The sequence below is a fragment of the Hevea brasiliensis genome, chromosome 9 (assembly GCF_030052815.1).
Source record: "Hevea brasiliensis isolate MT/VB/25A 57/8 chromosome 9, ASM3005281v1, whole genome shotgun sequence".
In the NCBI taxonomy this organism is placed as follows: domain Eukaryota; kingdom Viridiplantae; phylum Streptophyta; class Magnoliopsida; order Malpighiales; family Euphorbiaceae; genus Hevea; species Hevea brasiliensis.
In genome coordinates this window covers 26,279,408-26,305,907 of record NC_079501.1, presented here as the reverse complement: position 1 = coordinate 26,305,907, position 26,500 = coordinate 26,279,408, and the positions used below count along the sequence as shown (strand labels likewise).

General features: G+C 39.2%; 2 protein-coding genes across 4 annotated transcripts; both read right to left on the bottom strand.

The window, feature by feature from the left end:
* Positions 1 to 239: 239 nt before the first annotated feature.
* LOC110650220 (beta-ketoacyl-[acyl-carrier-protein] synthase III A, chloroplastic) lies at positions 240 to 9,337 on the bottom strand. 2 transcript variants are annotated; one of them, XM_021805082.2, is made up of 8 exons: positions 8,860 to 9,337; positions 6,665 to 6,813; positions 6,043 to 6,179; positions 3,723 to 3,828; positions 3,531 to 3,649; positions 1,496 to 1,560; positions 1,183 to 1,405; positions 240 to 713 (listed from the first exon to the last, which is right to left on the bottom strand). In XM_021805082.2, exons 1-8 carry the CDS (start codon positions 9,039 to 9,041, stop codon positions 492 to 494), a joined length of 1,203 nt encoding a protein of 400 aa, XP_021660774.2. In that variant the 5' UTR covers positions 9,042 to 9,337; the 3' UTR covers positions 240 to 491. The 2 variants fall into 2 exon arrangements, with proteins under 2 accessions (XP_021660774.2, XP_021660776.2); XM_021805084.2 differs by having other exon boundaries at positions 1,183 to 1,324.
* Positions 9,338 to 13,260: 3,923 nt separating this feature from the next.
* Positions 13,261 to 16,279, bottom strand: LOC110650221 (flavin-containing monooxygenase FMO GS-OX-like 4). 2 transcript variants are annotated; one of them, XM_021805085.2, is made up of 7 exons: positions 15,626 to 16,279; positions 15,282 to 15,352; positions 14,754 to 14,906; positions 14,577 to 14,659; positions 14,302 to 14,437; positions 14,039 to 14,212; positions 13,261 to 13,695 (listed from the first exon to the last, which is right to left on the bottom strand). In XM_021805085.2, the coding sequence occupies exons 1-7, from the start codon at positions 16,197 to 16,199 to the stop codon at positions 13,516 to 13,518; spliced, it is 1,371 nt and encodes a 456-aa protein (XP_021660777.2). In that variant the 5' UTR covers positions 16,200 to 16,279; the 3' UTR covers positions 13,261 to 13,515. The 2 variants fall into 2 exon arrangements, with proteins under 2 accessions (XP_021660777.2, XP_021660779.2); XM_021805087.2 differs by lacking the exon at positions 13,261 to 13,695 and having other exon boundaries at positions 14,077 to 14,215.
* Positions 16,280 to 26,500: the final 10,221 nt, after the last annotated feature.

The window sequence follows — 26,500 nt, the reverse complement described above, 5'->3', positions numbered from 1 at the left end:
ACATAGGTGGCATTCTCCCGGGGAAATGTACCGTAGTTTGCAGTATTTTACCCAAGGAGGAAGCTGCGCATACAGGGTTATAGATTTTGGTCTTGCTTTTGGAAATTCTGAGAGCCCTAGTGAGGAGGATGAGGGAGAAAGTTATGAAGTTGATGCCAAGAGTGATATTGCAATTGAAAGTGCTTTGGACAGTATCAACCCTTGGCTTGAAGGAGGAGATTTTGATCGAGACAGACATGTATCGCAAATAAAATGCCTTACCTAAAGCTTACAATGGTGATCAAATTGAAAATACAAGGAGTTTTGAGACTTCAACAAAAAGAATAAAATTTATTAGAGGACAAAAATAAAGACGCCTACAAAAAGCAGGCAAACAAACGGGGGCCATTGGAGATTTTGCATTTGCATTTGCAATCCCTCTGATTACCTCCAATACATGTAGAAAGGGAGCTCTTTTATACTGATAATTGGTAGATAGGATATGAAAATTTTCAGCCCCATCTAATAATTGCAGAACCCCAGGTTAGGCCGGCTCCAAAACCTGCAGTTGCAATAGTGTGGCCTGGCTTCACCTTCCCACTTCGAATAGCTTCGTCCAAAGCCAATGGAATGGAAGCAGCACTTGTGTTACCATAATTTGCTAAATTTGATATGATCCTTTCTGGTGGGACTTCTAAGCGTGTTGCAACTGCATCAAGGATCCTCTGATTTGCCTGCAAAAATTTCATCTTTGTTATTCCTACATCACTACAAGTACATGTACACAATGTGAGGCACATCACGTATTTGAGAATGTTAAGAGGAGAATTAGCATGGTAGAACTTCCTAAAATCTTATCATTTCCAAGATCCTTGTTAAACCTTCTAGTTTTTATCTTATGTGCAGCCTACTAATGAAGCAGATCATAACCTGCTTTTTGTGATTTTCACCACTTATGAGATCAAAACTAATTATTTGCTTTCTTGCCTTGGTAAACTTTCTACTTTCTGCTGTCCTCTTATATAGGAAATTGACACTGTGATCCATGAACCAATCTAATGGCCAACATTTCTCTATTAGAATGTTTACAAGATTAATCAATCTGAGTCTCTATGTATTGTCAATCTACTGGTACAATAAGGTTTATTATCAAATTAGAATTTTACCCAAATACTTAAAGTAGTCAGCGACTATAATTCATACCTGGTGGAGCAGTAACCAATCAATGCTAGACACAGTGAGACCAGCCTTTTCAAGAGCAGACTCTATAGATTGTGGCACACATCGCACAGCAAAACGAAAAACCTCTTTTCCATTCATCTGAATGCAAGAATATGAGGAGCGCCTGGGAGGGAAGCCTAAAATTGAACCATTAGATCCCAATGCATGATCCACTTCATTTTCTTTGATGGCGGCATTCAAATGTCTGCACGAAGGGAGTATAAGTGATCTGTCACATTCCCAGCAGAAAGATGTGAATGTTTCACTGGGAAGTGGAAACATGAGAAGCACATACCTTTGGCCATCACCATCACTATGCAAGTCAAAACTAAACAAACCATCATCCTTGCTGTCACAGGCCTGCAAAATTACAGAGTTTCAAACTTAGCAGCTACAAATTGATTGGTTACCTATAAATAATAAATAAATAAACAAAACCAAAAAAAGGAGGGGAGTCAGGGGAAGAGCTAAGTTTATAGAGAGCTTGAACTAAGGGTGAATAACAAATTAGTCTATGAGGTATGTCAAAAACCACTAAGTCCCCATATTTATTATGAGAAACAATTTATAAAAACCACAAAACGGTCTCTTCATCCAAATTACAGTTAATTTGAAACGATGTGAAAGAATTATGTCCATCAAATTTTGTTTTGTTAACAAAATGGTCCCTCCATCTAAATTTTATATTAAGCAATTATTTATTTTATATTTAAATATTTATATATATTTCATTACCCCCCCCCCCCCCTCTTAAAGCCTCACATGAAGGGATCGGGATCCAAACTACAAATGATTCTCTCTCTCTCTCTCTTTTAATTTTTTAATAAGTAAATGATTCTCCTAATGAAACCTGTTTAATGTAGATTTCTGTTCACCTTAAATCGACTCATCGATAACAGACACGGCTAACAAATGAACCTAATAATGATTCTCTTTCAATTTTCCCTTATGGGGCGTTCGGTATGAGATTTATAAAGGATAATTATTACCCTTGTAACTTTTAATTCCTTATTGCTATAAGTGAATAGGTTAAATTTTAACTTAACATTTGGGGGATTAGGTTAAGAAAGCTTAACAAATTGACCAACACCATACTTTTATTTAGTTTTTTTTTTTTTATTAACCTCCCACCCAACATCATTAATTGTCACACAATTAATTATTTTTTACCCCTTAACAATTACTCCTCTAAAATTTATAGGAGTAACATTTAACCTTCAATTTTTTAACCTTGTACCAAACACTTCCTTAGAGTAAAGCTCTCTCTTGAGGAAGCAGCATAGTGTGATAATGTACACAATGTTTTGTCAAGACCAAAAAATATGATCAATAGATTGACTACTACTACCACACATGATCTACAAAAATTGATGCATTAATGACTGTAGCAAAGGTAACAAGTATCAACCAAGATGAAGAGGTTATCCATGTAAATTAAAGGATAATAGCCTCAAGTGAAGAAAGATGCAGAATCACCTCAATCCCCAAGTAATTGAGATCAGCTAAATAAATCATTCTCCTCCATTCACTTGAGAAGCACCATTGAAACAAAAAGGGATAATGAATAAAAAAATCCAAACTTCTCGTTCAATTTGCAATTATAACCAATCCTATTAATTTCATCAATCATGTGTATAATCTTTCACAATGATATTAATTATAACCAAACTCATTAGTGTCCCAAAATTTTGAAATTATTTGACACAATGTACTTTTTATTCATAAAATATTTAAGGAGCAGGAGGGAAAGATAAGAGAGAAGACGCGATGAAAAGATCAGTTTTTGCAATTTTCAAGTGTTACATAATTATTAATAATTTTCAAAATAAAATTAATCGCATGTTATAGGTCTTAGACTTAATATACCATTCCATATGCTAATATGATTTTTTTTTTTGAATAAAATATATGCCATGTTAGCAGTTTGATAGTTTTAGCATGTGCTCTTTCAAATTTGATTGCAAGCCTACAATTGATAACATTAATCCCAAATTAATTGGGATCAGCTATATGGATTTTTTTTGCCATTCAGCATGTGAAACCAATTCCACATCAATATTCAAAAATTGTAAATTTTTTTATACTAATTCCCTCTATGCCATTTTAGATCTCTCCCTTTTGCTTTTCACTCCATGCATATAATTAACAAAATTAAAGAATTGGCTACGATTGCAAATTGGACCAAAGCTATGGATTCTTTTGGGTCATTAACCCCAACAAAAAAAGTTCCACCAATGATATCAAAAAAATTAAATCACAAATACCATAAGGAATATCTAAGATAATACAATTACTACGTAAACGAAATATGGACAAAATAAAGAGCATACCTGTACAAGCACAGCACCTGCAGCATCCCCAAACAGAATACAAGTTCCTCTATCCGTCCAGTCAACATATCGAGAAAGAGAATCAGCACCAATTATCAATACATTTTGAAACCCACCTCCTGTAGTAAACAACTATTCAAACCTATGATCAAGACTCATCAGCCATCAGAACAAAGTAAACAAGTTTCTTACCCCTAATGTGACAAGCAGCTGAGACCAGACCCAAGACGAATCCACTACATGCAGCTGTAATATCATAAGCTAAAGGATTTGTTTTGCAGCGTAGTGCCTTTTGTATCTGAAATTTTAGAAAAAATTATATAAGGTTCTTGCAATGAAAAGCTAATATTGGGTTAGATTAATTGAAGTATTAGTGCCAAAAGCTTTAGAATGTGTTACCCAAGAGTAAGAAGCTAGAAATAGAGGTGTCGATCGGTTCGGTTCAAATAACCAAATAACCGAACTAGAAAATTATACAAACCGAACTGAACCAGAGTATGGAGAAAACCAAATTAAACCGAACCGAAAATTTTCGGTTTGGTTCAGTTCAGTTTTTCAGTTCCCTACTCCATCTCTCTCAGCCAACGCAGCAGTGCCAGTGAATGCACAAACCCAAGCCAATCCCCAGCAATAAAAAAACACAACAATAAAAAAAAATCAGCCATTAACAAAAATATTCAACAAAATCAATACCCAATTCTATTCAAAAATAAAAAACGCAAATCCCCAATTGAATCAATGTGATCAAACATAAAACATGAAATTGAACAAAACCCAAGTATTCAACAATCAAATCGAGACACATAACATGAAATCCAACAAAATAAAGCGATCCTTCTCATCTTCAAGACTTAGATCAGAAGAGAAGGAGAGAAGCAGAAGGCCGTCGATGGGTCTTCGTCTTCAAGACTTAGAGGAAAGCCATTGTCTTTGTCTCCATGACTTGGTAATGCAGTATGGGAAGATTGAATTTAGGAATTATTCTCATTGTAAAATTAGGAAATTTAAGAGTTTTAGCATTTAGGAATTTTTATCTTATTAGGTCTATTATTTAAGAATTTTATAACTTACTAGCTTATTTTGGTTTTATTTAGTATTCCTAATTAGGATTGAGTTAGAATTCTAAAATCATAATGTGATTGAGATTTCTAATTCTATGAATAAGAACTAGGGTTTCTATTATTATTAGACAAGTTTTGTTATGACAATTTTATGAGATCAATAATATTTTGAAAATTAGTTCTCTTTTCCAAGGATAGGTCCTTGTTTTGTTCTTTGTTCTTGTTTGTTCTACATCACTTGGGTCTCGGTGGATCTACGCATGTGGATTCTATGGTTTCTCTTATTCTAGCACATGCAGACTCATCTCGCAGAGAATGAGAAGTAGACTGAGAGAATTTTCATGAAGGAGATGATGCCGAGGGAAGATGAAACAAAAAGGGTCTTTGTGAAGGAGATGAAAACAAAGAAAATGGGAGGATGGGTCATGGGTGGTTGAAGAGATGACACTGAGGGAAGCAAAGCAAAGTGAAGGAGACAGGAAAGTGAGGGTCTGCGAGGGAGGGAGTCAGGTTTCTCAGTTTATGTGACTGAGATTCTGAGAATATATAAGAGAAGAAAACAAAAGACCTCTTAGGGATATGTGGATTTATACCACCATAAAAAGGACAACACTTTGGTACAAAGTTAAAATTCAGTCAACTCGGTTTTTTCTATGGTTTTTCGGTTAAAAAACGGAACCAAACCAACAACCAAACTATCATAAAATCTTAAACTGATGCCAAACCAATTAAATAAAAAATCAAACTGAAAAATAAATTAAATCGGTTTGGTTCAGTTTTTCGGCTAAAACCGTTAAGTGCTCACCCCTGGCTAGAAATCATCCACAAATGAATTAAGAGTTTTAATGGTTTTGAGACCAAAGATAGGATAATAAGACTCATTTTCTTTGCAACATTATGGCAAACCAAAATTATCAACTAACTTCCTACGCAAAGACATTTCAATGTGTGATCCAGTAATATGAGCCACCAAGTTGCAATGAGAAACATAGAGGATTTTGGAGGTTGTTACTGCTAGAGCAAAGATTGGAGTTGTAGACTAGACTGATATACAAGTGAAGCTAAATCCAAAAATTACCCAAAATTCAGCATGAATGGAAGCTCTTCTGAATTCTGAATATGCATTTAGAATCAAACTAAAATGTCAGCTAATAAAATAATGATACATCTAGATATGGGTAGTACATAAAAAACCAAAAGCAGTAAACAATATAAATGGTAAACACATCAATAGTTCAATATATATTCAGAGATTCACATAAAAAAGTACAACTGCACATGGCTATTCTAATGTGTGAACAAAAGCCCTTTTTTTGCAACAGTCCACCACATGCGCAGCATTACTCAGACTAAAAGGAAAAGTGAATCCATAAAGCTAATATCAAATATGAGAACCACTGTATATCCGTCTACATTAAATTTTGGGATATGCACATTTTGTAACCTCATACCTGAGGAGCACTACCAAAAAGATCCTCTGGAGTAGATGTGCACATCAAGATTAGATCCACATCATCAGGCTCCACCTCTGCCATCTGAAGAGCCTTCCTAGCTGCCTCCACAGATAGAGAAATCAAGCTATCTTTGCCTGTAACAGTGGTGCTGGAATCAAATTAATAACCACTTGAAAAACAAGAAAATTGAACAAAACAACTGCAACTTCCAATCTGTAAACAACTGACCATAGATAAGGTGACCAACAATGCTCATGGAAACACAAATCATCCTTGAGCACTACCATACTACAGACAATGTTTTGTGATCAGGCAACCATTAGATCTCCCTGGAGACACTTTACCCTAAAAATGTACTAACAGGAGATGCCCAATTTATCTATTAAGAGATATCATAAAGCAGAAACAGGAAATGGACACCATATGATTACATGTCAACCAAGACAAGTACAACTTCACATGGACTAAAGCCTCAAGTCATCAAGATGAATGCCCTTCACCTAGGCCCAAGCTGAGCTTTCAGGCATTGTGATTGAGAGACTGAGTTACAAGCCTAGATGTTAGACTGCACATAGCCATCACAGATACAAAATAAATGCACAAACAAGCAAGGACTGACCCGAAAGAATTCTTCGATTTCGAATCCCAGTTCGAACGGATATCCATTCATCATTTGTATCAACAATTTTTGCAAGATCATCATTTGAAACCCGAAGAGTGGGTGCTGCTGAACCACTTCCAACTAACTTACAGCCTTTAGTAATGAACCTGTGCAAATATAGAGATTGAATTTACAGGAGTGAATGAGAACAATAGTAAATAAGATTATCATTTTAAAACTCAAATTCTCAATCCATTGGTTTATATGAGACATCTATCCCAAGTGTGCCTCATGCACACACAGGACACAAGTACAAAACACACGTGAGCAAAATAGCCCAAAATGCTCAGTTTACACCACACAAACTGTAATAGATCCAGATGATAAATCTTTATTTAAAAAGAAAAAAAAAAAATTAAGCACAGCAGTATTTATACTAATTAACTTTGGAACAATCTAGGATGTAGTTACCCATATCAATATTCAATATGGACAATGGCCAGCCTACTTTCCCAAACGTCATAAGAATCATTGAAATACAATTGATCTATGGAAGGAGTAAACTCTCATATTAAAGTTAAATAAAGCACAAAGAAGAAGATCAAATTGATGACTCGATATTCTTCACCTTCAAATAAGCACAACTTCAACTCCAAAATGCACATTAATCAAAATAAAAAATTTTAACCATGAAGATAACACAGTTGAAATATCAAGCACCCCAGTGGCCAGAACTGATCTACATCCAAACCATACAAATACCTGCTGCACGCATTTGCAAATTTTCAACTTTCCCAACCCACCATATGATGCAATCAAGGAAGATTCAATTTAGGAATAATGTTTATTTAATTTTTCATTGTAAAATTAAAAAGTTTAGATTTCTATTATTTAGGAAGTAGACATTTATTTTATTTAATAATTTTTGAGTCCGTTTAGTATTCCTAATTAGTGCTTATTTAGAATTTTCTTATTTTAAGATTCCTAAACCTAGTACCAGTAGGACTAGCTGTTATGCTATAAATACTTAAGTCGTCTAAGTATTTAGCAGATGATTATTATTGATTTTGAGAAATAATACAAAAATTGAGAATTGTTTCTCATCCCCTTTGAGTGTTCTATTGTGTTCTACCTCACCATATCTGTGCTAAGTGCTAAATATCAAATATCAGACTAGACAACACTCCACAACATAAAGCAAAACATACCAAGTTCAACTAATTGCACTTATATAGCTATATAATGTAACAAACCTCAATCTATTTTTTTCTAAATTTTTTCCCAATATCATCTCAAACCAAAGCTTGGCGACAGACGGATTAGAGGAGCTTTGTGACTTTGATAGATTAAAAGAGGACCAAGGGGGCTGTGACCTCCCTTGACTTTGGTTGGCTAGTCAGCTTCCTCTTAAGTTGGAACTCCCAAGACTCCAACTTAATCTCCCCAGCTTGTCAATAAGCCAACTTTTGTTGAGTATGTATGCCATGAACTGAAACCAGTATAAAGTTATTAAGTTCATGAAGTTAGCAAGCATACATTTTACCTCCTGAGGGACAATAAAATGTATTTAGAAGCTTATCCCTATACTCAAGTGCAACTTCACCACTGAGAAACACCTCATCCAGCTGTTTTAGTGCCATTAAATTAGCCCTCCAAGAAACACTAGAATCCAAACAAAAGACTTCACTAACATGCCTAGGAGCTAATACAACTGAAGAATGTTGGACAACTTGGATTAATCTTCGTTCAGTCAGCAATTCAAATTGTTTCAGCATCAGATTCATCTAAAAAGAAATATGATACCATAAATAAGTATAGCCCCTTACAAATATTAAGCACTAACCTCCAATATAATCAATAATCTGTGAATATATAGTTCAGTCAGTTCTTAACTTTCTAGGACCTGCTTAATCCTACTCCGGTATGAACTTAAAAGATTCTTGGAGAGCTGTTCTATAGTACAATGACCACAACATAATCCGCATATCTTTTCAGTCCAAAAACTTTTGATTACTTTCAATTCTAAGTGTCAAATTGTATAAATTTCATGCATGCGACAAGCAAAGCAGAACAACAGGAAAGATTCGCCATCCAAGAAATTTAGACCAATTAACCATTTGAACCAGCAAGCAAAGCTAATACAATCAAAACCCACGTATAGACCCATTTGCAGATATGTAACAAAGAAGTTTTTCAATGACCTAAACACTCACCCGGGTGTTCGAGATTGAGAAGTAGAAAGCTTCTCTGCACCTTCAATGGAGCTGAAGCAAAATACCCTCTTGGATATACTCTCGGAGGAGAGAAACCCAGATCCAATAATCCCTATTGAAGGTTTAATCCTCCTCCTAAGGCTTGGAACTGAAGGTGTAAAGAAATTAGATGCATTTGCCATACAGTATATACCAAGAAAATGAAAATATGTATTGTAGTTGTGTAGTTGTAGCAAAAGAATTTGAGACCAATAGACACGGCGGAGATTGACACAGCAATTGAAGGCTTGGTGTTTTGGTTACTACTTTGGAAAGGCCGAGGATGAAAGAAGAAAAGGGGAGGTTATGCCAATCTGCAGGAAACTCCAAAGCTCTCCCCTTGTTTCTCAATCTCTCTCTCTCTCTCTCTCTCTCTCTCTCTCTCTCTCTTAGCTCAGTCATGCAGTGCCTAGCTATTTTTCAAGATTTAATTTTTGTTGATACTATCTAAGTTTTGAGCATTACACGCATTTGACACGTAAGCATTTGTTGCATTCTCTCTAGACATTTGTAATTTTTTCAAAATAATAAATTTTAATTTTTATTAACAGACACTCTTAAATTTTTTTAATTAATTTTTAATTATTTATATTTTATTTATTATAATTTAAATTAAAGTATTAAAATTATAATTTAAATTAAAGTATTAAAATTACTTAATTATTATTAAATAATTAAAAATAAATTATTTAAATTTTTATATTTATAAATTAAAATTCAATCTATAGTTGTTATTTTTAAAATTAAATAAGTATTTTAATTTAATTTTTATTTTTTAATAATTTTCTATAATTATTTTCAATTAATAAGATGCGCGATTTTGTTTTGATTTCAATTTAATTTAATTTTTATAATAATAATTTTTTTAAAATTCTAATTTGATTTAATTTAATTGGATATAATATCTTTGCCTTCTCCAAATGCAAAATGCTATAACCTATTTGATATAAAATGCTCCTGCCAATGCTTTTGCTATTATTTTTTACCAAGTTCTTTCTTACTTCTTATTCCCCTGGTCTAATTAATATTTTCAATTTTGATGGATGTTATTAGCTCTTGCAATTTTTAGGAGAAATCTATCCATGGCTCAGAAAACGTTTCAATTAATTTACCCTAATTTATTTTCTTAATGCATCCAAAGGCACATCTCTTGTGCATTCAAGAATTACTTTGTCACGACCCAACCTATGGGCCGGACCGGCACTAGGACCTGGGCCAGCCTAAAGCCCCCGAGGCCCGTAGTAAGCCTAACTATTCACTTAACCCAACTCTAAGGCCCATTTGGGCCCAATTTCAAGAAATCAACCGGACAAAGTCTAGCCATAAAATGGACCTTTCAACGGGGAGTTTTTGACTCACCCGACCTGTAAACACAGTAAATACTCAATTGGGGAGCTTAGCTCACCCTCCACATACTCATATCATCATAAAAACATATGGGAGCTCAGCTCCCTCATCCAGTCCATCAAACATGCATATCATTATACGTTTACAGGTCCAACATGGTAATAACATTACAGACCAAAATCAAATAAATACTTCTAATACATGCGGAAATTCTAGGAGTAAATAAAATTACACAAATATTGATAAACAACCTGCGAAGGAGAAAAGCAGGTTAACCACAATAAAATCCTCCTGTAGCCTGAAAAAATATTAAACAGGAGTAAGCGTTCAACTCAGAGAGTAAAATATCAATTTTAACCATAATCTCTATAACTATCTAAAACTAATGCACCATGTAGAGTGAAATGCAACACCAGCAATAATTTCACATCATAACATCAAAAAGGTAATTTGGAGCACTCACGCACCCAGCAATATCAATCATATATATATGGGAGCTGATCCCCTATACAGCTCTCTTAATTCCAAGCTGCGTGAAGAACTCATTTCGGACTTACACTTTATAACCAAATCGGGGTCCCAATGAAGAACTCAAGCGTGTCTACCGAAGGACCGGTCCCTGAAGATCTCAAGCCGTGCCTACCCGTCTTATCCATAGTCCACACCACATCACACGCACGCCAACGCACGCACACTGCTCCAAATTACCACAACAACATACATGGCACTTTCACAGTTATGAATGCAACATAAATCGTGCCTAAAGTTTATCTACATAGATATATGCATATAAGTGATGCATGGGCATGATTGAACATATAATAATAGTGAAATTACAATTAAAATTAATATTTTACTCACAGACTTGACAACGGTCACTGTGGCGGCTGGGCGGAGGAAGAAGGCTGTTCTGGCTCACCTGATAATTACATTACAATTATTTAATACAAATGACTCAATACAATTCAATAAAAGACCAAATACGTCCTAAGTCGTGCCGAAAATCCGGTAGAGTCTCCCCTATACCTAGGACCTACCCAACCTGCAAAATGGCTCAAAACACACTTCTATATTCACAATGTCACACCCCGGCTTAGGGGGCCCCAGCTCAAGCCCCTCTATGGGTGGCCTTCTTGCCAGCGTACCCTTCTAGAGGCCGGGCCTGTAACTCAAATCAGTACTGTCCGCTTTGGTGGAGTTAATCCCTTGGCCCTGCAGAGCTAGGATTCGAACCCATATCACCTCACGGTTTTACTCGCCTCTTACCAATTGAGCTTAATTGTCACACCCCGGCTTAGTGGGCCCCAGCTCAAGCCCCTCTAGTGAGCCTTCTTGCCAGCGTACCCTTCTAGAGGCCGGGCCTGCAACTCAAATCAGTACTGTCCAGCTCAATTGGTAAGAGGCGAGTAAAACCGTGAGGTGATATGGGTTCGAATCCTAGCTCTGCAGGGCCAAGGGATTAACTCCACCAAAGCGGACAGTACTGATTTGAGTTGCAGGCCCGGCCTCTAGAAGGGTACGCTGGCAAGAAGGCCACCCATAGAGGGGTTTGAGCTGGGGCCCCCTAAGCCGGGGTGTGACACACAACCCATATATCCACAACTCAATCTCATCACACAGCCCCTCCTGGGTCCATCAAATCAATCATCCATCACAATATGTAAAATTTCAATTTAGTCCTTATAATTGATCATTTTTGCAAAAACTGCCCAAATAAACTCTAAAAATTCTAAAACTTTGCCCCGTGGTCCTTAGCAATATTACTAGGCTATTGCAAAAAGAATCATAATTTTATGAGCTACCACGAATATTTTATGGATTTTTAATCCTATTTAAGCACTAGAAAATTACGAAAAAGCAAGGTTCGGGTTTACCTTTGCCGATTCCGATTCGGGAACGTGCTCGGGATGTCTGACAATGGGGGGGTAGCCAAAACGTCGGTCCAATTCAGAGACTTTTTCAGTAACGGGTCTGTCTGGCCGGAAATTCACAGACCCGGACAACTGTCGAATTTCCATTAATTGAGGATACCTACACGAAGCCCACAACACGGGGGTTAGTACATAAATTTTTCAGAATTTTCTAAGCTCATTTAATGCTCGGAATAACACACTGAAGTTCCGTGGGACCCACCGAAAAACGGTGTCGAAAAATTTTGAAATTTATATCCCCGCGAAGCTCTCGACGAGTGGAGCGCTCTGGTACTCTAGGTTTTTTCGTGGAGTTTACGATTTGTGAGAAATCTAACGCGAAAGTCAAAATGGGCTAAAACTTCCCGGGCAAAAATTGGACAAACCGCTTAGATACAAGATCCGGTCCGATTGGTGGCCGGATCGGTCGGATTTTGGCCGGGAAGACGAAAGGTCGCGCGCGCGCTGCGCGTCGCTTCTAGAGCCATTTTTCGGCGTTCCAGGCGGCGGCCGGCCGTGGGGGAGGTCTGAGGCGGCGCGCCGGCGAGGTGGGGTGGCAGGGGAGGCGGCGGTGCAGCAAGGGGAGGAGGGAGGAGAGAGAAGGGGAGGTGAAGAAACGCGCGCGGGAGAGGAAGAAAAGGAAGAAGAAGGCCTGTCCGATTCGATCGGTCCGATCCGGTCCGGTTCGATTCAGCCGGTTCGATTCAGAATACAAAATTTTGAATTTTTACTCTACCTCGAGACCAAAAACGAGGTCCAAAAATTCCGAAAAAATTTCAGAAAACTCATAAAAGTTCGTAGACTCCAAATATATTTTTAATTTTGCCACGTGGTCTTTAAATTAATTTTTAAAAATCATCAAAGTTTATATTTTCAAAAAATCAAATCTGATTTTTAAAATCCAAAAATCTCAAATAATTTCTTAAAATTTAAATAAAATAAAAATATTAATAATACTCATAAAATAATAAAATTTAAAATTTTGGGGTGTTACATACTTTCTAAGTTTTAGCTTGGAGATTTAAATCTAAATTTGGTAAATTAGAAGGCAAATCAACTATCATTTGAATTATACATAAATTAATTTAAAATGTATAAATTTGAATTTCACTTTGAAATGAATTTATTCCCATACATATTGGTCTACTGCAATAAGTCCATAGAATATCATCCATTTTTCAATGTTTAACTTTATACTCCCTTCACATTCAGGGGATCGTTTAATACAAGTAGTTGAGATGTAAGGTCTGCTGAGTGCTGAAAGCTTATCATGCAAGGATTCGTTTGATCTACTTCACTTAAAAAATGCTTTTTCTTTTTTTTGGGAAGTAGAGATGCAAATTTTGTTTTTATCCTCATTTCAGTTATATTTCTTGAAGTCCTCGTGGGATTGAATGATCAGGTGGTCATCTTCCCATTCATCACGGTATGTCTTGGGCCGGACAGTACTGTTTTTGGTAGTATAATAGTACATTTGGTTTCTCCATTCTTCAAAGCCTGGACATTGGCACTGTGCAGCAAGCCAATTGTTGTAGTCAGCCTGCAAATATCACAACCAAAATTAACAGAAAATCAGGTAATAGAGGCATATTGTGTTTAATTGATGCATAGGGGGGCATCTCTGCAACTACATTAACTAAGTTCACATTTAAATCCAAGTTTGTTATTGCTGTGTGAAAAACGAAAAAAATCTGTTATCATCCATAGATCAAGAAGAGAAGACATTAAATGTCGTGGTATATATTCTTATTAATACAGAGCCACTAGGCTAAGCAGGAGAAGGTAAATCAGGTTCTAGTAATGAAGTTGGTGTCAAGAACTAATTAACAGGGCAATTACAAAAACAGAGAGAGGACTAACTTTTTGCCAAACATGAGGCTTACCTGATGATTAAATAAATTATGGGTATATCGCTTAGGTATGCCAGAAGCTTCAAGTGTTGAGTAGAAAAAGTTGACATCTTCCACCATCTCCTCTTGAGATGGAAGCAAAATTCTACCAGATAAAACACTAGCAATCCACTTGCTTTGAAATTCTAACATTGGGAAAGGGGTGACCTACTACAAATAATATGCAAAAGATTACTTCCAGCAATAAAACCTAATATCCAATCAAAATTAAGGCAAATAACATCACAGAGATCAACCTTCCATGGTATGCCAACAAATGAAACCCATGGGGCCAAGACAGGGGGGAAAACATGCTTGTACAGTGGCCCCACACGATTGTCATTAACAGTCACAATGCCATGGGTTTTGAGGAAGGGGAAGTGATACTTGTACCTTCAAAACAGAAAGATTGCAATTTTAACGTTCAGTCATTCATTTTCACTTACTGTCATCTATTCATGTTATTCAGCATGCGAGCTTATGTACAAGACAGCCCTTGTTCCTTAACCAAAGTAAACTTAAGTGAAAATACCCGGTGCAATGCAGAATAACGTCTGCAACAATAGCACTACCATCTCTGAAAACCACAGTACCATCTTCATGGGAACTTTCTATCTGCATGATTTGCAAAATAAGAAGCATCTTAGATCAAGCTGTCTCCAAGTATCAGACTTCATCCGCAATCATCTTCAGGGATCAATATTTTTACCATTGAATGAAGCCACATATTATCATATCCGCGTTGTTTTTCATATGTACCATCTGGAACTGATCTAGATGCAATGTGGACCTCTTTGGCAACTGCAGCTATCTCAGCGGATATATCAGCAGAACTCCAGGAATGGCCTATTATAATTATCATCTGCCCATGGAGATGCATTGTTTAACAAAAGAGTGCAATTAATTACAAAAAAAAAAAAAAAAAAAAATAACAGACATGCAGAAGAGATTATATGACTGTTATAAGGTGCAACAGAAGTAACTTTCACTGCCCTGGCTTCCATAGCATAAATCTTAGATAATTATGCTTAAGTTTTCAAGCTTGAGGTACTCCCAAGGCCCAAGCTCTGTAATTGTATAGAAACCATACATCATATAGACCTCATTTTAGGTGCTAATAAGAGTTCTAATACATTCATTCATATTTTAAGCAGTATAGATACATTCACGCAACTAATACTGGTAGAAAGATTTGCACATCAAATATAACAATCAACGAGAGAGTTCTCACGCATACCTGATCCCTGAAAGGCTCTGAAGTACGATAGTTGTGGCTGTGTATTTGCTTTCCAGGCCACAAATCGACGCCTGAAAAGAAAACCAGAATAAATAAAGACAGAGTTAAAACACCTTTAGGCATTGCACAGGCACTAGCAAGAAAAAAAAGGTGCCTAACTTTACCAGCCTACATGCCGGAAAGTATATCCAGATTAACATGTCTGTCAATAATCTTTTCTTCTAAAGCTTTAAGCAAAAGTCATAAAACAGAAAGGACATTGGAAAAAGAAGAAAACCAAGAAAAAAATGAGAGAGATTAGAAGCTATCAGAGTAAAATTAACTAAGCTATACGCACAAAATACCTGGAATTTCAGCTATACGAGGTTCTGTATGATGTCCACTGCAAACAACCACAGCATCAAAAACCTCATCAAGAAAACAATCATTCCCATAATTATCGCCATCACTCTCAATTCTCTTCTTGTGTGACTTCACTTTCCATTTCCGATCATCAATCAGCTCCACGCTAACCACCTCACGGTGAAACCTAATCAGCTCTTCAATCCTAAACTTCCTTGCAAAGTCTTGCAAATAGAGCAACACTTCTCTGTGACCCGGAAACCTTCTCGGGTCTCTCGTTTCACCCTCTTCTTGGGCCACAAACGGGAAGTCCATAAAACCCATGGACTCTCTGGGCAGGTTGGTTCGGAGGGACTCGTAGAGGCTGGAGTGAACGATGGGTCGGGAGGGGTCGAGCCCGAGAAGGTCAGGTTCGACATGGGAATTGTACACCCAGGTACCACCGATTTGGTCATCTTTCTCGAACAGTACCACTTGGAGGCCCTCTCTGCGAAGCTCACGGGCAGCCACTAGACCGGCGGCACCTGCGCCGATCACGGCTACCCGGCAACAACGGGGCCTAGACGAGGGTGGCATATTTTGTGGGCATTTGAGGAGATAGGATTGTAGAAAGAAATTTTCTGTGATGAGCGTGGAGAAGGGAAGAAGGGAACAGTACTCCTAGGGGTGGCCACGGTTCGGTTTCGAACCGGAACCGAACCGGAACCGGTTCGGTCAAAACAGGACCGAAACCGGTCAAAATCGGAACCGGTTTCGAACCGGACTGAAAACCGCCCTTTTACGGTTTGGTTTAGGTTTATATTTTTTAGAAACCGTGAACCGGCGGTTCTGAACCGGATTGAACCGATAGTTCTAAACCGGACCAAACTAGTTATTTAAATACAAAAAAATTCAATAAATACCTCACTCCACTCCTAATTCATTTATTTATATATATATATATATATATATATATATATATATATATATATATATATATATATATATATATATATATATATTGTCGACACCATATTTTGGCCGATCCCCAAAATCAATAAAACTTTGAAACTGACCTCAGTACTAAGTCTCCTTTTGACAGTTAATCACATTTCCGATCTCTCTTTGATAGACAGTCACATTTCCGATCTCTCTTTGATAGACAGTCACATTTCCGATCTCTCCTCAAAGAATTGAATCAATGCTAAGTCCTCACATCAGTCAAATCCTTACCAGTCTATTAAATCGCTCACCGATCTCTCCGACCCGTTGTAGTATAAACGAAGTGAACTAGATCTTTTCTTACCAGTTTTATTGCCGATCTCCCTTTCAAAAGTTTAAGAGTTAAGGTTTTGGTCCGGTTTAATGAGGATTTCGATCTTAAGTGTTCAAGTCAAATTTCCAATTTTAATCAAGTCTGTTTCAAAGATTTCTTCCCTACCGATCTCATGCTCATTGTGTTTTCCGATCTCTCACACTTAGGTTAATAATCATCTTGATTATTTCAACATACTCGGACAATCAAGTGTTTAATAATTTAGAAATTTTCCGATCATAACCATTCATCGAACAAAAAGGGCATTCCACTTCATTTCATTTCAAAAATTTGTACAGTCATTCTACTGGGGATCACCCCACTGATCTATATTTTGCTCATTTTCTCTCTCACCCTCGGCCTCCTCTTCGCTTTCCTCCTCGCCTTCGGGAGCCACGTCGGCCATCCAAGAGAAGTCCTCCTCTGGGTAACGCTTCTGCAGCTCGGCCAAGAGATCCTTGTGAGCGTTCACATAGGCACCGGCTATTCCAGTCACCATCTCTTCATCTTTTCCCTTAAGCTCCTCAGCAAGATGAGCGACTTGAGTAGCTTCGTTGGCCCGGAGTGCCTGGACTTCTCTAAGAGCATGATCCCTTTCAGCCAGAACATGAGTCTGTTCGGCCACCTTATCCTCATAGTACTTCATCCGCCCCTCAATTTGAGATATGTAATCCTGAGCGGATGAGAGTTGGGATCGGAGGGATGCCACCTCTTGACTCTTCTTCTCGACCTCCTTACCCAGGCGGTGCGCCTTTTCCCGGACTATGTGCTGGTTCACCAAGCACTCTACATTCAGACTTATGGATCGGGTTAGGATGTCGTCAAGATTGTCCGGAGACAGTCTGTCCCGATCCTCCCGAAGGCAGATGGAAGACCCCAAAACTTTGGCAAAATCGGGGTTCTCTCGAACGGTCCGGTTGTTCTCTAGGGAGGCAATCAGTACTTGGGCGCCACGAGAAGGGGGCCTCGTAGGAGGTTGAGAACGACCCCCTTCTGTGCTTGGAGCAACTGGAGGAGGTGGAGGCGGCTCTTCCTGTTGAGGAGGAGATCGGACAGCTTCAGTGATTGGCGACCCGAAGGTTGGGGCGGGCCTCCTTGCGTCTCCCCAGGTTCATGGCCAGGTGTTTGAAGTAGTGCCGAACGCTTCATCTCCTTTATTTTCCGGGAAATCTCTCTCTCCTTCTTCCGCTTCCTGGAACCTTCATCACCCGCCATACCTACACAAAAAGGAGGTCAGTGAGATCGCTAAGGTCCAAAGATCTGAGAAATAGAAAATACCGATGCCAAGATCAGAGAGCTGAAGCCCGCGCTTTTCACCCGTGATCAACTCCATCGTCCAATGATGCAGCTCGGCAGTCACCACATCTAAACAGGAGTACTTTTGAGTGGCAGCTTGATTCTTCAGCTCCATCACTATTAGGCTTTCCTCCTTGTTTAGGGTAATACGCTTCGGAATCAAGGGCCCCTGGTGCCACCAGCTACGGGGGAAGTCCTCGAAGCAGGTCAGATTTTTTCTCCTCAGAATGAAGAAGCGGTTCTTCCAATTCTTAAGGGAGGAGGGCAGATCGGTGAAGAGCTTGCAATGAGGCTTCGCCTGAAAGAACCAATGCTCGTCGTCCTTTCGGCGAGTTAGCCTGTGCAATTCGGCGAACACCTTAGCCGTAGGTCTGATTCCCTTAGCTCGGCATAGGCCTCGGAAGGCTACCAAGATCCGCCACGAGTTAGGGTGAATTTGGGCGATGCACACTCCGTGGAATTTTAGGACCTCCTTGAAGAAGTCATCCAGAGGGAACCGAAGACCGGCCTTTAACTGTTCCTCGTATACCATCACCATGTCATTCTCTTCAAAGGAGTGATCGGCTCGGTGATCGCCGTGACACCGGATAAGTTCATATGAATCGGGCTCTATGTTGTACTCCTGGCTAAACGACTGCAGATCGGTTTCTTGCAAGATCGATGGTAGCTCGTCCATGGGAAGATTCTCCCTCCCTGAGGAAGGTGCATGCCTTGATGGTGCGATCCGCCCCCGAGCTGGAACGGAGACCCTAAGAGGTTCTGGTTGTGCGCTCGGCCCGACCACCTCTTCTTCATCAGACGACCATGAAACATGGACGAAAGGTGGGCTTGCCGCTCTCTGACCTTTGGCGCCGCTCATTTTTAAGGAAAACAAAGAACTTAAAGCTAAAAGAAGGATTAAAACCCTTACCGGAGCTTGAACAGAGTCGGAAGAGCTTGAAAAATCGGGAGAGTTTTGGAATTGCTTGCGAGAGACAGAAAATGGCATAAAGTAAGAAACTAGCTAACCCCTACCCCTATTTATACTCGTTCGAGCATTTAATGCTCACGATGTCCCAGGCAATGCATCGGTTAACGGGATTCGCCAACTGTTCTGACACGTCTCTCAAATTCCATAAAGAGAACGGCTAATTAGAGATCGGCATATTAAGATAAATGTTTCGAATTGCGGATTAGTTAAGGGTTGTTCAGTTGGGAACCAGATCGGATAAACACATCAGAGATCGGAAAATAATCAATGCAATAATAATAAGATGATAATTGACTTTTATTTCCAAGAGATCGAATTACATCATTTGGGGATCTCTAGGGATCGGAATAATAGAGATCGGAAGATGGGAGATTAGCATGAGAGATCGGAATAGGAGCGTGGGAGGGATCGGAAGGCAAAAGGAATAAGACAAATCCCAAATAACCGTCGTCAGAATCAGAGCCGAGGTAGTTAAAGCGTGGCAGACGAGATCTCCACCGCACGCCTAAGAATCGCCCGCAATACTGACAGGTGCCAGGGTATGTCATAACAGTCCTGTACATCCCAATCTCCACCGTTGATCTCGCTTGTAAGGACAAACCCGGAACCTTTGGATCAAGAGACAAGACGACAAGACCAGCGTCTTTCGCTCTTAGCCCTCAGATCATTCCTGACACGAGGATTTGAGACCGTCCGATTGAAAGAAGAAAAGGACGAATATTCTGAAGAATAATCTCAGCCGTTCATTTTGGTTCTCTTTAATTCTCAAGCATCCTATCATGTCCTTCAAAATCCAGACCCTCCATCTCCCTCAAAATAAATCCTGACCCTTCATGGAGAGCACCCGATTCCTATAAATACCTGCCTGAAAACTGTTCAAAGGGACGAAAAAAAATATAAACAAGAGGCAGTAACTATAGTGAAAGAACTCTGAAATTTAATTCAGTTTGTTACTCTGCTATTTTTTGGAGTTTTCGTAGAAAAGACTTTTGAAACTAGTTTTCTGAAGTATTTTCTTGCAAAAGGGATTCTTGAATACTGAAATTTTTTTATTTTCAGTTCGTTCATTATCCTGTGGCACTCTCACTTTCTGTCTCCGTTATCCTCTATTTCCATTCACATTGTCTAAGCTTAACTCCACTCAAGCTTGGTTATTTTGACCTGTTTACATTTTAACAAAGAGTACTTCATTTCGAGGCAAATCATAGTCCTCCGGCTGCCAACCTGCAATCTTGCTACCTTTTGCGATTCTGTAGTTAAGTTCAATAGACTCGACTCCCTACAGGTCAGTGTTAATATTGTCATTTTATTAAGTCTAGTTCTCATTTCACGTATTTCCTTTGTTCTTTTTCTTATGCCTGTTGTTTTCTTTAAGTTCATGTCACGCTAAAAATACAAAGGAAAGATACGCTCTAGTTTACTCCTGTGTTGGCTAACCCACACTTTCGTTAATCTTTATTATTTCTGAACACAAGTCATCCAAATTTCGAGTTACGTAAAAGCAGCTAGACAAAATGTAGGTAACTGTGTTTAAAGTGTCTCTTTGAAAAAAGAGGGTCTAAATAACACGTCAGGGAAATAGCAAAATTGAATCACTAGGCTGACACGGGAGGCGATCCAGCATAATGCCATAAGGCGGAATAAAAATCAAAACCCAGATAAATAAAAGGGTACAGATAGGATACTGGTAAAATGACCTTAGGGGAGGTCAGCAAAATTCAGTCCGTCTTCCCTTATTTAGTCACAAAATACCAATTAGTTAAAAGAAGCCTTATCCCCAGCACCTTTGAACGCCAGAATCCTTAGCTTTAGGTCCTTATGACATGTAGCTGTAATTAAAATTCGGGAGATCGGAAAGAGCCCATTCAGGTTCCTGTTAATTTAAAAGAGATCGGAGGAGAGTTCTTATCCGGTCTCAACTCAAAATTTTAAAATAAATACTTAATAGAGATCGGAGGAGAGTTCTTATCCGGTCTCAACTCAAAATTTTAAAATAAATACTTAATAGAAATCGGAGGAGAGTTCTTATCCGGTCTCAACTCAAAATTTAAAATAAATACTTAATAGAGATCGGAAGAGAGTTCTTATCCGGTCTCAACTCAAAATTTAAAATAAATACTTAATAGAGATCGGAAGAGAGTTCTTATCCGGTCTCAACTCAAAATTTTAATAAATATTAAATAGAGATCGGAGGAGAGTTCTTATCAGGTCTCAACTCAGAATTTTAATAACTATTAAAGAGTTCGGAGTAGAGTCTTATCCGATTCTTAAATTAAATTTTAATAAAATATTCCTTTCAAATAAAATTAACATACAACAGTAACTCACTAAGGTTGTCTCATTTACTTATGTATCTGGGTGATCCAAATTTAGTGAAAAATCAAACGTTCCTTTAGTCAAAAGGATTAACATGTCTATTCAAGCCCTCCTAACTAATGCAAAATTAAATCTACTTACCCTTATTAAGGGACGAGGTGGGGTGCCTAACACCTTCCCCACCCGTTTACGGACCCCGAACCTAGAATCTCTGTCTTGAAGTGGTTTCATTTCAATCTATTTTCACAAATGGTTTTCTTTAATTCCCCTCAAAATTAAAGTGGCGACTCCTCACTCTTACCCACTTCGATGAGGGTTCGTTCAGGCGACCGCAAAATCCCTTGCGACATATATATATGTCATTAATTCTCTACAGAATTATTTTCTACACTCTCTTTAATTCTCAATATTCTTTTAATTTCTCTCAAATTTTCTAAATAATTATTTTCTACACTCCTTTTAATTCTCAATACTTTCATAATTCTCCTATTTTATTATTTATATGCTCACTAAAATTTTTAATGCTATATCAATTACTCTTGTAACACCCCAAAATTTTAGATTTTATTATTTTATGAGTATTTTTGGTATTTTAATTTTATTTAAATTTTAAGAAATTATTTGAGATTTTTCGGATTTTAAAAATCAGGTTCGATTTTTCAAAAATATAAACTTTGATGATTTTTAAAAATTAATTTAAAGACCACATGGTAAAACTAAAAATATATTTGGAGTCTACGAATTTTTTTGAGTTTTCTGAAATTTTTTCGGAATTTTTGGACCTCGTTTTCGGTCCCGAGGCAGAGTAATAATTCAAAATTTTGTATTTCAAATCGAACCGGCCGAATCGAACCAGACCGGATTGGACCGATCGAATCGGACCGGCTCCCTCCCCTTTTTCTTCCTCCCGCGTACGTCTCTTCCCCCTTCTCTCTTTCTCCCATTTTCTCTCTCCTCCCGCCCCAGCCCACCTGCCAGCCACCTCCCACGCCACCCCAGCTCACCGACGCGTCGTCCCACCTCCTTCCCCCGGCCGGCCGTCGCCCCAAACGGCCGAAAAACACGCGTGAACTCCCCTTCCTCGCGCGCGAGACGTTTCGACTTCCCGGCCAAAATCCGACCGATCCGGCCACCAATCGGACCGGGTCTTGTGTCTAAAATCATCTACTCGTCGAGAGCTTTCCATAGATACCAAGAACGCCGAAATCCATCGAGCGGTTTGTCCAATTTTTGCCCGGGAAGTTTTAGCCCATTTTGACTTTCGGGCTAGATTTCTCGCAATCCGTGAATCCCACGAGAAAATCGAGAGTACCAGAGCGCTCCCACGGAACTTCGCAGTGTTTTTCTGAGTATTAAATGAGCTTAGAAAATTCTGAAAAATTTATGTACTAACCCCCGTGTTGTGGGCTTCATGTAGGTATCCTCAATTCGCGGAAATTCGACAGTTGACCGGGTCTGCAAATTTCAGGCCAGACAGACCCGTTACCGGAAAAGTCTCCGAATTGGACCGAGGTTTTGGCTACCCCCCCATTGTCAGACGTTCCGAGCGCGTTCCCGAAGTCGGAATCGGTAAAGGTGAACCCGAACCTTGCTTTTTCATAATTTTCTAATGCTTAAATAGGGTTAAAAATCCATAAAATATTCATGGTAGCTCAGAAAATTATGATTCTTTTTGCAATAGCCTAGTGATATTGCTAAGGACCGCGGGGAAAAGTTTTAGAATTTTTAGAGCTTGTTTGGGCAATTTTTGCAAAATTGATCAATTATAAGGACTAAATTGAAATTTTACATATTGTGATGAATGATTGATTTGATGGGCCCAGGAGGGGCTGTGTGATGTGATTGAGTTGTGGATATATGGATTGTGAATATAGAAGTGTGTTTTGAGCCCTTTTGCAGGTTGGGTAGGTCCTAGATATAGGGGAGACTCTGCCGGATTTTCGGCACGACTTAGGACGTATTTGGTCTTTTCTTAATTGTATTGAGTCATTTATATTAAAAATTGTAATGTAATTGTCAGGTGAGCCGGGACAGCCTTCTTCCTCCGCCCAGCCGCCACAGTGACCGTTGTCAAGTCTATGAGTAAAATATTAATTTTAATTGTAATTTCACTATTATTATATGTTCAAGCATGCCCATGCATCACTTATATGCATATATTTATGTAGTTAAACTCTAGGCACGATTTATGTTGCATTGATAATCAAGTAAAGTGCCATGGATGTTGTTGTGGTAATTTAGAGCAGTGTGCGTGCGTTGGCGTGCGTGTGATGTGGTGTGGACTATGGATAGGACGGGTAGTCACAGCTTGAGTTCTTCGCTGGGACCCCCGATTTGGTTTATTAAGCGAAAGTCCGGCTTGAGTTCCTAGCTGGCACCAGGTTGGATTTAAGAGAGCTGTATAGGGGATCAGCTCCCATATATTATGATTGATATTACAGGGTGTGTGAGTGCTCTAAATTACCTTTTTGATGTTATGATGTGAAAATGTTGTTGATGTTGCATTTCACTCGACAGGGTGCATTAGTTTTAGATAGTTATCGAGATTATGGTTAAAATTGATATTTTACTCTCTGAGTCGAACGCTCACTCCTGTTCAATATTTTTCCAGGCCACAGGAGGATATTTTTGAGGTTAACTTGCTTTCTTTCCTCGCAGGTTGTTTATCAATGTTTGTGTAATTTTATTAACTCCTAGAATTTCTGCATGTGTTAGAAATATTTAAATGATTCGGGTCTGTAATATAATTATTATGTGGACCTGAAAAATTATTATATGCATGTTTGATAGACTTGATGAGGGAGCTGAGCTCCCATTTATCTTTATGTTGATTTGAGTATGTGGATGGTGAGCTGAGCTCCCCAAGTGATGATATATTTTGATTACAGGTCGGGTGAGTCAAAAACTCCCCGTTGAAAGGTCCACTTTATGGCCGGACTCTGTCCAGTTGATTTCTTGAAATTGGGCCCAAATGGGCCTTAGAGTTGGGTTAAGTGAATAGTTAGGCTTACTACGGGCCTCGGGGGCTTTAGGCTGGCCCAGGTCCTAGTGCCGGTCCGGCCCATAGGTTGGGTCGTGACAAATGTGGTATTAGAGCTTAGGCTCCAGATTCTTAGGGAATGTTCATCTAAAGTGTTGGGAAGAGTCTACTAGGAGTCACATGCGGAAAAATAGGGTCCACATTTGTCTTGCATTGTCATCTTTACTTCTAGTTTCTGCTTCATATAATTATGTATAAATATGAGTCTATAGAGCTGTGTAACATGCTGTTTTGAATTTTGTGGGTAATGCTGCTGAATTTCAGGAAAATGTGTAGAAGCAGGAGAGCTGCCACTGCACCAGAACCAGATGTGCCTGACGAGGTGTCGGCACAGGATGAGGCGCTTGCCCCGAGGAGGCGGGGTAGGAGGCCTAGAGCTGCTCAAATAGAAGAGCAGCTGCCAACAGTTCAGGATCAGTCTTTCATGGCACAGGGTCCCATGGACCCCATGGCAGCTACTCTAGCTAGTTTGCAGAGGACCATCGATATGATGGCGCAGTATATGGTCCACCCTCCACAGCAGCAGCAGCCCACCGCACCAAGAGGAGAACCTTACAAACAGATCATAAATTTCAAGAAATTGGTGCCTGGTACTTATGATGTGTCAGACGATGCATATCGGTTTTTGGATTCTCAGACAGCAGAAATGTAATTGCGATTGGTCGATAGAAGACTAATAGAGTGTATACAGCATGTCATGGGGCCTATGCCTAGACAATGGATGAATGACTACGTGTTACCTCGGATGGAGGGTTTGTCGTGGACTCAGTTTGTGGAACTGTTCATTAATCGGTTTATGCCAGAAAGCTTCAGAGATCAGAAACAGTGGGCCTTTGAGGCCTTAAGACAGAATGGCAGGTCTGTAGATGAATATGCTATAAAATTTCTGGAATTGAGCAGATATGCCCCTCCAGCAGTAGTTACAGAAACTATGAAGGTGAAGAGATTCTTAAAGGGGCTTGACAGGAGGTATGCGAACCTGGCCATGATGTCTGATCAGTCTTTTGATGTGGTGGTTGATCGAGCTAGACAGATCGAGATTAGCTATGCTGTGGATGACAGCGGAAAAGCAAAGAAAAATAGAGCAGAGGGTTCTACCGGTGTTCCCCAAATGGGTACTCCAGACAGTGGTGGCCAGAGTAATTACAGAGGAAAAAGTAGGAACAAGAAGAGTGCTTTTAGACACAAACCTCGAGGGTTCAGACCTGGATACGAATCCAGCAGTGGTCACAGTTCAGGGTACAGTAGTTCTGGGTCTGGTTCAGGATCCTCTTTGGCACCTTGTGCACAGTGTGGAAGAGGACATTCAGGACCTTGTTTGATGGGTTCAGGAGTATGCTTCAGGTGTGGCCAACCAGGTTACTTTGCTAGGGAATGCCCCGTGTTCAGTGAGCCACAGATGGGGTCACAGGGTTCTGTTGCAAATGTTCCTCGCCAGTTGTATTCGGGTGCTTCCAGCATGGCAGGCAGTCAGTTTAGTGGCCAACAGGGCCGAGGACAAGGGGGACGTGGATTTGGAGGCAGATCACGAGGTAGAAGTCAGTATCAGGGTTCTGCCACTCAGGGTAGGGGTCAAGCTTGGGTTTTCACCCTGACCCACTAGGATGCTCAAGCTTCAAATGCAGTTGTGGCAGGTATCTTCTGGTCTGTTCCTATGAGGCTCGTGTTTTAATAGATCCGGGTGCTACGCACTCATTTGTCTCCCCTGTGTTTGCCATGAGGTTGGGTAGAAACCCTACAACCTTAGAATGTCCTTTGTCGGTAACTACCCCACTTAGTGACAATATAGATGTAGATATGGTTTTTCCGGGTAGCCCAGTAGTGGTGGATGGAAAGATCCTCCCAGCAGACTTGGTTCCTCTACCAGTAATGGATTTTGATGTAATTTTGGGGATGGATTGGTTGGCAACTCATTACGCCACCTTAGACTGCAGGAACAAAAAGGTGTATTTCCACATACC